The sequence below is a fragment of the Alligator sinensis genome, unplaced genomic scaffold, assembly GCF_000455745.1.
Source record: "Alligator sinensis unplaced genomic scaffold, ASM45574v1 scaffold76_1, whole genome shotgun sequence".
Classification (NCBI taxonomy): Eukaryota; Metazoa; Chordata; order Crocodylia; family Alligatoridae; genus Alligator; species Alligator sinensis.
The window spans coordinates 3,461,342-3,476,127 of NW_005841865.1; the positions used below are offsets into that span (position 1 = coordinate 3,461,342).

General features: G+C 40.7%; 1 protein-coding gene across 3 annotated transcripts in view; it reads left to right on the plus strand.

The window, feature by feature from the left end:
- The window catches only part of EYA2 (EYA transcriptional coactivator and phosphatase 2), a 149,065-nt gene that overhangs the window by 59,840 nt on the left and 74,439 nt on the right, over nt 1–14,786 (plus strand). Inside the window, exons 2-5 of one of the 3 annotated variants that reach the window (XM_014525637.2) lie at nt 1,718–1,836; nt 4,421–4,469; nt 5,118–5,260; nt 9,601–9,717. In XM_014525637.2, the coding sequence (XP_014381123.1) occupies nt 1,728–1,836; nt 4,421–4,469; nt 5,118–5,260; nt 9,601–9,717 (418 nt within the window). In that variant the 5' untranslated portion in view covers nt 1,718–1,727. Of the gene's footprint in view, nt 1–1,717; nt 1,837–4,420; nt 4,470–5,117; nt 5,261–9,600; nt 9,718–14,786 lie in introns of those variants that run through there. The other 2 variants (XM_014525643.2, XM_014525657.2) reach the window with 2 other exon arrangements.

The window sequence follows — 14,786 nt, forward strand, 5'->3', positions numbered from 1 at the left end:
GATCCTTATCTCGGAGCAGCAAGTTAGCTGAACAATGTGTTCAGTAGTAAACAGAAAGGTGAGCTGGTTCAGGCTCTGACTTGGGACCCTCCATATGGTTTTTGGGGCCATTCACCACAGTGGAAGCCTCAAGTTCTTCCCCCACCCCAAGCTCTATGCTCCAGCTGTCATCTCCCAGGTCCATTCCCTGTTGCCGCTTTGGAACACCCCTCTAAAAGCACAGTCATGTTTTCCCTTAATGCTGTAGCCTCAGGGGGACTGAAGTGAGGACAAGCCTGACAAATGGTGCAACCTGCTTCCTATGACTGTGAAAAGCAAAGAAAAAAATAGTGCCACATCTCTGAATCCTTGTCTGTGTACAGTCTGTGTTGGGCCTGAATCAAATGCTGCAGAGCAAGTATATCTACATGTTTCACAATGCAAAGCAGATTTCCATGGTGTCATGTGTTTTTTGTTTTTGAAAAACAGTTCTGTTTTACCCACTGGCCTCCCAAACTTCTAAGGCTACTGGATTTCCCTCCAAGTATTTTTTTTTTCCAAGTTTAGAGCTGAACTGAATTTTTTCTGAGTTCAGAACTGAGCTGCGGTTTCCATGAAACCCATGGTGCATTCCTTCCACAGATTGTTGTAGTGGGTAGATATTTAGAAAAGGTATTTGGTATAAAATAAGGCAGCTAGGCAATTACAAGATCATGCTGGTTTAAATTTAGCTGCCCCAAATTAGGCACTTAAACTCTATTTAGGAATGCAGCTAAAAGCCTTGATATTATAAAGGTGGTAAAGAATGGAAGTGAAGGTGGAGGTCTTGGAATAATGTTTCTGAGTATTTGGATGCCTAAAGATAGGCACCTACATTTGATCATTTTACAGTGTGCTTTTTACGTGGGTAGACCCACACATGCGTGCTCATTGGAGCAGTGGTTCTTGTGATCCTTATTTTATCAAAAACTAGTTCATCCAATTAATAGTTAACCACACATAGTTTCATAGTTGGTAGGGTCAGAAGGGACCTGAGCAGATCATCAAGTCCGACCCCAATGATACATATGGTATCATTATGCATGTATTACATGCACATGCACACCTGGGACTTTTTTTGAACATCTGAATCCTGTATGACCAGAGACTGCACCTTTCTGGCCACATTAAAATCAGGTGACTTATATGACACTCTCTTCTAGCGTATGTTTGCAACCTGATTTTTCAGAACAAGGAGGTTTGGAAAGGCTTTCGTACGTTCAAAAGTTATCGTGATTAACTGGAACCTCCAAACCTTACCAATAATAACTTTCTTCTTGTTATCTCTTAAGGTTGGATAATGCTGCTAAGTGCCCTCATCTTGAATTTCAGCCTTTTAATCCCTATTCCCATAGCCTTAGTGGAAACCACTGCACACATCATAGGGTGGTGGTAGTACTTAAATATAATGCTTGTTCAGATGGCATTTAAGAAATACAGAAACTTAATTTTCCAGTAGCAAAATCCAGGAAGAAAGAAAAACATTAATCCAATGGGTGTAATCTCTAAGGGAAGTAGTACTTAATTTTAATTTGGCATTTCCCTTGGATGAAAACTTTAGTGAATTATTATGTAGAATTTATATGAAGCCTGGGTTTAGGTAATCATCTTTAATATTTATACTCTTAGGGAAAAATGGAATCATTAGTAAGCATGCATAATTAATGAATAAATTATATTTTCCTTTGTTTTCCTTCAGGTATAAGGAAATGCTAGATCTAGTGATATCACCCAGCCTGACTGTAAATAGAGAGTGCCCCGACAGACTGAAGCTTAACCTTTCTAACATTTATGCCACGGCTCCAGATGACATAGAAGGTAGGCTGCCTCTTCTTGCTTATGATTTATTTAACTTTAGCATACAGCATGTGTATAACAAAAAGAACTAGCCAGGGATGAGGCCTGCATAGGTGAGAATTAGTCCTTTGATGCAACAAGCAGTTCAAATTTTTATTTTACATTTCTGTAGCAACTCCAGTTATCTTATGTCATTAGATCAGCAGCGATTTATATGTAAATAGCAATGACATATGCCACACAATATTGTGTGTATAAACATGTAGTTTTGGTCAGGATTGGCAGTCTTGGTTTGGATTCCAATAATCCCTAGAGTAGCATTAATTTGAACTCCTAGTTCTAGTAATATTGCTGTTTGGAGGACTAGACAGGGGGGAAAAGCAAAGGCAAAATCAGGGTCAGTCTTTCCTAGCAATGCGGAATGCAGATACAAAACATTTTACCAAAGCAGTTGCTGTTTGTCATGCTGAGATCATTGCTATCATTTCTGAACAGTTAGTCTCCCTGATCTGTGGTCTGACGTTTTGTATTTGGCAGGTACCAAGGACAAATTCTTTCGGCAGTTGATGCTCTGATAGAAATTTATCTGCTCTCCCCTCCCACCCACCCCTAATCATACTGTGCAAGTGAAGGAAACAGAAGAATGTTAAATCTGTTAAAAAAATTATTGGCAAATGATGCAGCTGAACTAGTTCTTGCTAGTACAATTCCAGCTATTGTTTGCTGCGGTTGGGATCTGTCAGCCTTCCTGCTGGAGGAGAGTTAGCAAAAGGCACTATTATATTTAACTAGTATACTTAACCCTTTATTTGCAGGGTTTTAAAAGCCACAGTAGATGTTTTGTATGCATATTTGTTAAGACTTTAGAAATCCAGTGTGATTAGACCACATATAATATGACAACTAATTCATAACATTCATGGGAAGGATCAGAATCTAAAGGAGACAACTTTTAAATTAATGTTTACAGAAAGGATTAGAACTAAAGCCAGTGTATTTGTAAACTCCTAGGGGCAGGAACTCTTTCTTCTCTTAAGTCTGCAAAGTGTTATGAAGGTCCTGTATTAATAAGAGCCATTACAGGAAGAATCTGTACTGACTATTCAGTGTCACTTGCACACTGGTGTGCAAGTGATATTGAATATTGAAAGATTTGATATTGGTGAATGTTTCATTCACCGATTTACGAACTGCTGAAGTCGTATAATTTTAGATGACTTTTTAATGAGGCTAATCCTTTTGCAGCATTGCGGGTATGTCCTTGCTGACATGTTGGATAGCACTGCAGGTGCTTTCTGTCTAACGTGTCAGGTGGCAGACATTGGGAGGCACTGCAGGTGCCTTCTGCCTGGTTTGTGGACCAGCACTGTAGGCATATTCTATTCCTTCTCACTTGTTGGATGACATTTATAAAATCTGCATAACAGATCACACAGTAATACAAGCATTGGAAGCCCTGGGGTGCCCCTGCCTGAAGTGATGGGCAGCAGTGTATAAGCACATTAGATGGTATAATTGCCATTATGTATTTAGGTATGTTCTCCCTGCTGTGTTAGGACAGCATGCAGTTAGTTTGGCATGGTGGGTGGCCTTGTTGATATCAGTAAAATAGGAAGTGTGTCTGGCCTGACGTTCTATTGTTAATAGTGATGGTTAGTTGTTGTATTGTATGTATTGTTATAGCATCTAAGAATCTTACTTAGGACCTGGGATTCATTGTGCTGGATGCTATTTATAGAGGTATTTTGTCTAATACACAAGATGGCATGAGGGAATGCTGTGAATACGTGCCTCTAGCAGCAGGCAGTTTGCAGGTTAATCTAACAAATTATGTTTTTAGTCTTAATAAGCTAAATTCTCCTCTAAAAAGGATTTTATTGGTTCTGCTGAAAGTAAATGTATGGTGCAGGAAAAGCATACTGTTCACTTGTGTTACTGGTCTTCTGTCATTTGTTAATGTTTTAATTACTAAAATGACAATATGTTAGATAATTGCATTACAGAATTCAGTATGAAGAGCAATGCAAACTTGTATATCCTGTCTTGATGCATTTTTAGTATAGTTGAACCTACCTTAGGGCAGAGGAATAGATTAGATGACTTTTCAAGCTCCCTTCTCAACCCAATATTCTTTGTCTAATTTTATAATGCATTTAAAGAAAGCCAAAGACCAAACCACGGGGGCACAAAAAGAATGTAGTGGGCAAACGTGGTGGGTTTTAATGTTACTTCAGCAGCTATAGAAGTTGATCATAGAGCAGTCAATAGTAATAGTGAAGCCAGTGGGACTGCTCATGACTTGAGAATTGGTGCTCTTGCCTTATGGATAAGGAGCCAAATAAAGAATAACCTAGTAGACTAGTCAATCGACTAATAACCTCTTGGGTAAATTTTTTCTTCATTATTTCTTCATAATTCTAACTAATTTTCTTAAATAAAAGTTGTCTCTCACCATTGCTAATCTTCTGCAACTTTTGGGGGATTTCAGTAAAAATAATTTCCCCTACTTGCTGCATCAATTTCTGTATCCTACAGTGATCAGAACAATTTGGCTACAGAACAGAATATTACTGAAAACCAGAGACACTTTAATTTTGTTTTTCAGGCAACAGTGAAGCAATACCACAGTGTCCTCTCCATCTGTACTCCACAAAGTGAGTGTGTCTGATGTTTAAGGGAATTCAAGTACAGTAGGTTATAAACCTTGTTTTGCTGAAAAATAATTCAGTAGGGGCTCCTGCCAACTTGAAAACTCTGAAGGACATACATACTCCTTCAGTCTTTCCACATGCTGCAATACTCGGCCTTCTCTAACAAGTTCTTAATCCACTTAGAAAGCAAGTTGAAGAGAGATGAATAGTCTGGGTACCATCATTTCTATCCCAAGGAATAAAAATTATTTCATTTTGCACATAGGTTTATTTAGGGGTGATTATAAAGTAAAATGATACTTTGCAGGTTTTGCTGTGAAATTGCATTTTTATTTTGTGTATGCAAAAAAAATTAAAAATCAGATTTGAGCTTTTAAAATCATGAAAAATATTTTGTGCAGTCCTATGCCATATTCTTCCCTGTGCATTAGGATGGATCTGTGTCCTCTTGCATACTGGTATCTCAAGAACTAGAAAAAATGGTCTGACTGTGTGGCAAATATTGTGTTCCCAAAATATCCCGCACAGCACCATGTGTAGTCATTCTGTTTATGTTTCTGTATGTTTTTACCATTAAATTAATGAGGTTTCTCTAAAGAGTTGCATGCAGTAACCATTGCCTTAGATCTTCTCTTTTCTTGTTTCAAATAGACATTATCCCCATATAGTGACAGTCTCAACTTTCCCAGCAATGGCGGCATATGGACAGACCCAGTATAGTGCAGGAATCCAGCAAGCTGCTGCTTATACTGCATATCCTCCTCCAGGACAACCGTATGGAATACCCTCCTACAGTGAGTACAATGACTTGGTTACTTTTTCTTTAAGAACCCCTGCTTTCTCTAGAAAATGGTTTCATCTTTCTTACGGAAAAAAGAAAGTGCCCAACCTTCCAATCAGAAGTTCTCCAATTCTGTCGGTAAGGTATTTTGGTTTTTTCCAGTCAGAGAAAATCTCATGTGTCCAAAGCTTTAAAAAGGCTATTAACAGCTTGCATTTATTACTTTTAAACCTGTTTCCTAGTAATACCCTTGCATATCCCCTAGTTTGAGTACAGCAAGAGATGGTAAATAGTAAATCTTTATTTACTTCCTCCAAAACTTTTATTAACTTTCTCGACCTCTCTTACCCACCCCCAAGTTATTTTCCTCTGGAAAGCTGGAAAGTTTTAGCCAATTTAATCTCTGCACTTATGGAAATCTCTCCATGCCCCGGATCATCCTTGTTGCCCTTCTCTGTACATTTTCTAGCCCTACTGTATCCTTTTTTTGAGGTGGAAGGACCAGAACTGCATGCAACACTTGGTGTGAGTGTAGACTTGATTAATGGCATAAAGAAAATTTGTATTGTTTTCAATTCCCTTTTAAATTGTTCCTAACGTTCTATTTGCCTTTATGGCTGCTTACTAAATACCAAGCTAATTTTTTTCAGAGAACTATCCACAATAATTCCAAGATCTCTTTCTTAAGAAGTAACAGCTAATGTAGAGCCCATCACTGTGTTTTTGTGCATCTTGGGTTATTCTTTCCCACATGCATTACTCCACACTTACCAACCTCATCTGTCATTTTGTTGTCCATTTACTCAATGTTATGGGATCCTTCTGCAGATTTTCCTTTGTTTCATCCCTCAACTCAGGGAGGATTGTACTAACCAAGGCTTTGATTATCTTATGAGCTAAATAAGCTTAGGACTTAACAGTCATAGGATCAGAAACATCCAAAGAAAACCCATCTGCAATGAATTTGGCATTAGAGAAATCTGTAGCTGGTGAATTTTTCTGTGGCTCTGGGATAAAGCCGGTGTTGAAGTGTAGTGCTAGAAAATGCTATGTTTTTGCAATAATCACAGTTGAGAGAAGGCTCTGACTGCTTATGACCATTAAAGACCTCAGTTGGTACACAGTCATAGCTCCACTGAGCTAGAATGCTGATTTATTTTTGCTGATAATCTAAATATATATGGCCCTTTTTGCAAGACAGTGAGTATGTAATAGATACACTAGGACTAGGAATCGCTTTGCCATATTAGTGGCATACTAGTAGTGGATGAACGATGTGCTATAAAATAGTTTGTGATGAGAGATAATAGATGTTTGAAATGGATTATTAGTAATATAAAAAATGCTTTCAGACATAGTGAATATAATGGAAAAGCATGTTTTCTGTGGCTCTGTCTTACCATTTTCAACAGCAAAAGAGATCACTTTTATTTACTGTGTGTATGTGAAATGTAGTGGACTTAGGCTTCATCCCATGTATATTGATACCACGAATGGTACATTTGGAAGGTGTTGGACTTTACCGTTAGTCACACTGCAGAAACTTCAGATCTCTGTGCTACTGTAATCGTGTCATACTCATTCTTGCCATGTTCATATACACAGAGTAGGCTTCATTCCAAAATGATGGGGTGCCCAAAGAACTAAAGTTCAGGGAAGGTGCTTCAGACTGGAAAAAATAAGAACCAAAGCTACAGAAAAAATGAGATGGGTTGCTGAGGCTATTTTTTTTTTTTTGTACAAAAATAGTTACCTTAGGTACAGGTGGAAGTACCTAAGGTAAAGAGAGAGCCTTCCAGGAAACAACTTCCCCCATTTTGAGCATCAAAGAGGTTCCTGTTCTGTAGCTGTAGCTTAGATATTGTGGACAGCAAACGTCTAGGTGCTTATCTGCAGTGGGCACTGTGAACTTTTTTGAGTTCCTGGCAAAATTACTGTGGTGGTGTTTCTTTTTTTTCCTCCCTGCTCTTCCCCTACCCAATTGTACAGTCTGCTTTGAGGGCCATGTGCTCCTGAGACCTTGTTTACCTTGAAAATACGATATCGCTTCCAAGTGTACAGCAGAGAAAACGAGAACCTTTTATACAGCCATTGACAACAGTTTTATAATAGGAAAATTTGATCTAGCAACCTGTGAAAGGCCTGGGTAACAAGCTTAGTGAAGCTAACGTATATTAAGGCGATATGAGGAATGTTTTGAGTTGGTTTTCTGGAATTACATTCATGCTTTTATCAGCTGGGTGGTTTCCAAGGCAAACTCTGAACAGTTGTCCCTGTTAGAGCAGGTGAAAATATGGCCGTTTGCTACTGGCTAGTGTCTTTAGGGTGCACACATGTCAGGCCCACTTGCTGCTTATAAATCCTGCAGATTACCTACTACCATCACTGAACAGTGGTTTTTCTCCCCCCCCACCCCTACCCTCTATAATATATATGATACTGTATATGAAAAATCCCACCTGGCTGACTACCAAGAACAATGAAGCAGTATTGTTTCTGGACACAAAAATAAAACTAGGCCAGTTTTTAGACAAAACAGAGCATTGTGTGGAAATTAATTTGGTGCTAAGTTATTTCACTGTCTGACAACAATTTTTAGACTTCCAGAAAGGCCCAGTCACTGAAGATTAATTGTGGTTGGAGCTGTAATAGGTTGAGTGTTCACATGCATGGTGCTGATGTAATTGAAAAACAAATGTGATGTTATGAAAAACAGCTTCTCTTCGCGCACACCCACAAAATCCCTTAACAGGCAGGCTCCACTACCACTGATAAAGCCTGGTGCTTACACCAGCACACATTCACTAATCCTCCAGAGAGATATACTGGATTTTACCATAGGTTGTTGTTACCCCCATTGGTAACCTGCATCTAAACTGTGTGGATTTCATGTAAAACGAATTATTTTTGTATAAATGGGAAGAGATGAAAAGTAAAATAAACAACGTTGTCCAGAAAGAAGCTAGTCAGTAAAACTTACCCTACCTAGTCTGAGAGAGTGCAGACTTGTGCTTTTTCAGGATGGAGGCATTGGCAAGCTAGAGAGCAAGAGTCACAAATACCATTGTTTGAAGCTGTATGAATTTTATTTGACTGGATTGTTTGCCTAAAAATGCAGAAAAATGGCAGCAACCTGGACAATTTGGAAATCTCAGGACACACCATCAACAGGCTCTTTGTTTAGCCATGATGCTCAGGGCATGTTTTGTGGCCAAGTTTTTTGTTTTGTGCAAATATACATGCAAACAGGTAGAGTTCACACCCAAAGAGTTTGTAATGAGATGCACCTTTCAGCTATTTGTTTTAAAAATACAGCTGCATGATCTCAGCAGTCCCAAGCATAAAATATGAAGTATTTTCACAACTGATGAAGGGTCTGTCCTGCAGTGTGAAAATCAGCTAGTACCTGTCCCCCTCTGATTCAGCATGAGTTTCAAGTCTTGATTTTGGTATCAAGAAGATCTTTGTTTATGTGGGATTTGCCTATTGCTTTATGAACTGTACATGAACACCTGCGGCTTGCACCTAGCTGATAATCTTTGACCATGACCTGCTAACAGACATTGCATGTTCCAACTGCAGCTAATCAAAAATGCAACGGTAACTAAAGCAAAGCTCATTGATGTTTACCTCAATAGTGTAACTAGGCTGGGGAGACGGGGGCAACTATCCTGGGTACTGATAGAGATGGGGTGGGGGGGCGGGAACTGGCATTTCCTGCAGCCGCATGATTGTGACTATGGGGTCAGGGGCAACTGGAAGTCCCCACTGCTCACATGGGGCAGCCATCCCAATGTCCTGCTACACAGTTATGCTACTGATTTATCTGAGAAAATATCATTAGTATTGACATGTTGGTAATTAATTACCATCATCTGAGAATTGCTTGAAACGTTTACAAATCCAATCCATTAGTTCAATGAACTGTTAATATTAATGTGCATCTAAAAATTCTTTCTGGAAAGTGCATTACTCGTTTTCTTGTCTTAAAAACTTAGTTATCTGTTCAGTGGGGAAACACTGTCTAATGTAACTACAACAACTGCAACAATCCCAGAATGGACGTTAACATAGTTGGCACAGGCAACTCTTGACGAACACATAGATTGTATACAATTTAAGGAAGATATCTGGCTAATACTGGAGAATATTAAAAATGGCTGCAGAAAATTGGATCTGTTTGTTAATAATATCCAATTTTAATAGAACTTTTATATTAAAAAGCCATAGCTCCACCCCCTTCAAGTCTAGCTAAAATGTCTTAAGCTTGGAAACCTTTTTCTATACCAATATATGTTGAGATCAAGAGGAACACTAACATCATGCTTTTGGTTCCTGTTATATCCTCCAAAGGCATTAAAACAGAAGATAGTCTGAGCCATTCTCCAGGACAGAGTGGGTTCCTTAGCTACGGATCCAGCTTCAGCACAGCAACACCGGGACAAGCACCGTACACCTACCAGATGCATGGTCAGTATGGCTGGCTTTCTTGCAATGCATGGTCCAATAAGGCCGGCAGCTTCAAGTACCATGCAGTGAAATCAGGTTTTCTGTGTTGAACGTATAAAGAAAAATGGGGTAGCACAGAACTGCTGCCGGGAATGTGCTGTTAGGACTGCTGAGGGTGGGGGAGGTCGGTATTATATGTAATCTAAATTTTTTGTCAGGAGAGAGATGGTTCTTTATTAAGTCGCAAGGCTCAGTCACAGCGTGTCCTAGCATCATTCCAACATTACTGGTACATAGATTATGTCTTTACTGCAATAAGGCAATTTCTTTCATGAGGTGGTATCTTAGTATTAAATCTTAGTGGAGGTGAGACAGGCAGTTTTTACTTCTGTGTATCTGTAACTTGACCTGAGGTTGTGTTGGACAAGCTGTATCTTGTTGGCACTACAATGCCTTGTCTTTACTAAAATTTCACAGTGCATTAGCTACAACAATGGAAAAATACTGTTTTGGGGTTTTTTTCAGTGAAGATACACCCAATATCTCGCACAGAATATCTGCCTTTAGTAGCATAACTTGGAGAGCAACGCACCAACTTAATAGAGATACCAGACCTGCACCCCAGCCCCTGCAGAGTCTGCGCATGAGGAGCAGAAGCAGCCGCATGACATTGTTCTTGCAGAAGTAGCCGGGTGCATGAACACTGCACTACTACTGCTGCAGGAGCAGAGGTTGGGGTGGGCAGACTACGTATGCTGTGGTAGCGGCAGCTGAGGACTATTTTTGAGGTCCTGGCATAAGTAAAGCTCCTGTGCCCTCCACCTCTCTGGTGCTCAGTGGCACCTTCCCCCTACCCCCTACTCTTGCAGGATACCCAGAGTGCTCACCCTGCTTGTTACGCACCTGTCTGCCTGATCCCAAAGCGCTAGTGGTCTGTCACCCACAATACACCAAGTACTAGAATCACAGCACATTAAAGAACTGCAAGCTAATGCAGAGAGACTGGGAATATCTTTGTAATTTAGCATTTTGAAATATGCTGTGGGGGGAACATTTCCAGTATTCCTGACCTCGAGCATTCAAAAATCATGAATCAATCCAAAATTGGCTTGGAAAATATGAGATTTAGACAAACAGCAACAAATGGGGAAGGAGCTGCCTTTTGTGTGAATTTTCTGGTACATTTTCAAAGGTTGGTCCCCACCCTGGTGGGCCAGAAACTTGATTTAAAATAATAATCTCTCCTTCTTTCTTAACTGTCTTAGTCCAGAAGCAGGGGCTTCCTGAAAAAAGTAGGATATCACAAAAGTTGATAATGCTGCTGCTTGCTTCTTGCTTCTTGCTTCTTTAAATCTGACTGTGAAGAACAAAGGAAATTAAAATTTGGAATTTCATTTTATACTGTTTAGCCCAAAATTTGACTCAACTCTGCATAGGGGGCTTGGGTGCTTAAGGCTCATGGTTGACAGCCAGAGGTTGCAAGTTCGAGGCCATAGCAGAAGCACTCACAGTGAGGTCCTGTCAGATTCCAACAAATCTGCAAGTTCTGCTGAATACCTTGTCACAACAAGGATATGAGATGGAAAGGAAGGAGCTCAGCATGTTTTTATTTATCAAAAAATTGACGTGAGGGTGCTTAAACTTCCTTCATCTTTCCTGCTGCTGTATAGCTAATGTCTGCTTCATGCTGTTGAGTTACAGTCCCTGACATTAGTGGATTATCTAGTACAGGTGTGGCCAACCTGCGGCATTCATGCCACACAGTGCCAGCCCTGGGGGTGGGCGACCGCATAGGGTGTCGTGATTATGGGGGCACCACACACACATGCACATGCCACACGTGTGAACAGCCCAAACTCACAGCAACAGTTTCCCCCTGCCCTGGCTGATCTTTGCCCTAGGCAGGAGGAGCAGTGCCCAGCCCAGCCTGCCCCCTGCCTCCAGGTGCTACTCAGGAGGAGCTAAGCCAGCTAGTGTGAGTGGCAGCAGCACTGCCTACCCACGCGCCTGCATTGCACACCGTGCTGCTCACCCTCCCTGCCGCACTGCACCCCACACCGCTGCCTGCCTGCCTCTGCCTTCAGCAGCACCACTGACTTGGTGGGGAGGAGGCAGTGGCGGGGCACCAAAATACAAGTTGGCCCAGGGCACCATTTTCCCCAAGGCTGGTTGTGATGCCACAAGTGGCCCGGGTACCCTGTGTGTGGGGCACATGGCAGATTGGGGAAGGAGCAGGCAGCACCACAGGTGCCGACTTCACCGAAACAAATCAGTGGGTGCTCAGCACTTACAGAGCTTCTTGCAGATGTTAAAAGAAAACCAACCAAAAAACATACTTTACCAGAAGCAGGAGCACGTTACTTCACCCCAGCTATGCAGCGTCTGTAAAGATAGGGTGCTTAAGCGGGGTCTTTTTGGTGCTTTTAGCTAAGCTGATTCAATCAGCTATTACATGAAAGTGCCAAAAAAGTCCCACTAAAGTGCCTGCTTACAGATGCTGCGGGTAAAAGTAATGTGCCGCCTCTCCTGGACATGAGTGGGATTTCGTGAGGAAACATGCTGATTTAAAAGGAAAGTGCCATTATTATTATTATTATTATTATTTTATTTTATTTTGGTTTTTAATTTTTTTTAAAGCACTGACCAGCAAAAAACAAAGTTGGTGCCTATGGACAGCACAGGGACAGATGGGGCAGAGAGCAGAAAGCAGAGTGGCAGATTGGCAAAGGAAGGGAATTGAAGTGGCATTCAGGGAGTTCATGGGGCTTAATTTGTGGCATGCCTGCCAAAACGGCTGGCCCCTCACTGGTCTAGTATTTGCTTGAATCGCTACATGGAGGATGGGGAATTTGCTGTCACTGCCAAAACTATCTCAGGAAGAAAAAAAAGGGAGGAGGGGAATCTCCACTAAAGTTTAGGTTTACAAGCAATTCTGCACAACTGGATCTAAGTGTACCTGCCCAGTAAACACTGCAGGAAGTAATCACTAGATGTAATGTAGTGGCAGAAGGGAGGAAAGAATACAATAGTTTTATTTTTGTCCATGAAGTCATCAACTAGCTAGAGAGAGTAGAATTTCATTTTCACATGCCATGGTGATATCCTGTTTTGGTTACTGTATGGAGGTTCCACTGGAACTGGATCTTTCATTAGGCTTTAGCACAGATGCAGTATAAACTGTTTTTTTTTCTATCTGACCTGAAGAGCTGTGAATTAATTAATCTATTTGAACATGAAGGGATCAATGTTGAGGGGCCTTGTGATCTATAGGCAAAATATTTCTAATGTTTCTTAGGTATTTCTAGATTGCACTGAGTGCAGCTTCTGTAGACACAACTGAGCTAGCTCAAAACTAGGTAGTGTGGAGAACAATAAGAATATAGCTGCACCAGCATGGAAAATACTGCAGGTTTGTCACCCAAATATTACTCAGCATCCTGTCTGGGTTTTGCAGCCTGTGCTGAGTTCAGTTCTGCAAGAACTCCTAGGCAAGCTAGCTAGTTTAACACAAGCTCGGGTATGTTTATATAAGCTGCTGTCACATCTTTGACTGCCGTATAGACATTCCCTTAGGCTCTCCAAGTCTCTGAAGGCCAGGACTCATACTGACTTACTGAAGGGAAAGGTCAAGCAGTCAGAGGGTCTGAACAAATCCTTCCAGGATGCAAGTGAGCGAGGGAAAGCAAATGCAAAAAATAGTAATGCATTTACCTTGTCCTTCTGTTAGAAACTCTCAAAGTGTTTGAAAAATGAAACATGAAAAAATAAGTGACTTGCCCAAGGTCACACAATGGATTAGCAGTAGAGAGGAAAGAAAGCCCAGGTCTCCTGTCTTCCAAAATTTTGTTTTAACCTGTAAGCTAAATGTCTCTTTGTATTTACATTCAAATTACCCACACTCTGCAGGGAGAGGAGGCAGCAGGGAGTTGTTTTCCTACCCACTCATGAATGGGAAAGGGGACTATCTCGTTCTCTGGTCTGTTTTATTTTTTGTTTCAGCTTTCAAAAACCAAAACCCTAATTACATACATAACCAGTAACTAAAGGGTTGACAAATGTAATTAAAGAAGCAACTCAGGGATATGGGGCAGGAAAGGTGACCCTAGGCTCAGACCTCATATGCCAAGGCCGAGCCAGTTCTCACAGTAGAGTGATACTATACCTTGAGGAGTGCATGGGTCAGCAGAAATTGATGACTCTGTCATCACTGGTAAGACAGTGTTAGTAAGACATAAAGCAGTGTTGAGTAATTTGTTTACTGCAGTCATCAGCCTCAATCATGATCTGATCCAGAACCCATTGCAGTCAACAGAAAAATTCCCAATGACTTTTGTGAATTCTGGACGAGATCCTTAACTGTGCCTGTAATGTAGTGCAAACTGCTAATTAAATTGTCTGTTTTAATTAAATTGTTCACTCCTGAAATCAAAAAGCTTCTTCCTTCCTATTACTATCACGCTTGTACTTTCTACATCCCAGTTAGGATGGGCTGCAGAACGGTTCTTATTGTTCAGTATTAAGAGCCGTCTTTCTTTGTATCATGGGAGAAACAATCATTTGCTCTTAGCATCAGCTGTAGACGTCATTGGCTGTGAACAGCCTTGCCTGTATCAGGAAATGCTGGGCCTGATGTCCCCTTACAGCAGTTGCAGCTGTACTGTGTCCCAATTAGCTACAATGAGATTTAATGCTAATAATGACTGTAAAATTTCCACTGACAAAGTACAGGCATTTTCCATGTGTGGCTTGTAAGGCTGGTATATTCCTGCCTGTCTTTTGTTTATACAGAACTTTTAGAGAGTCTGCACATATGCTTTGTATTATCTTTAAAAAAAACCCAACAGAAAACAGTTATTTTAAAAGGTAAACTCTTGAGTCACTTGTAACCCAGTTTCCAAAGACAGTCCCTGTCCATGCAATCAAGAGACGTATGCAAACAGAATATATACACTGTCACTTTGCAGTATATGTCAAAAACCTCTGAAACATGCAAAGTTTCCATTATACCCAAAAGGGACTGGAAAGAACTGCATGGATGCATGTTTGCTTGCATGTATGCACAGAATTGCTTAAAATGTTCATTACAGGAA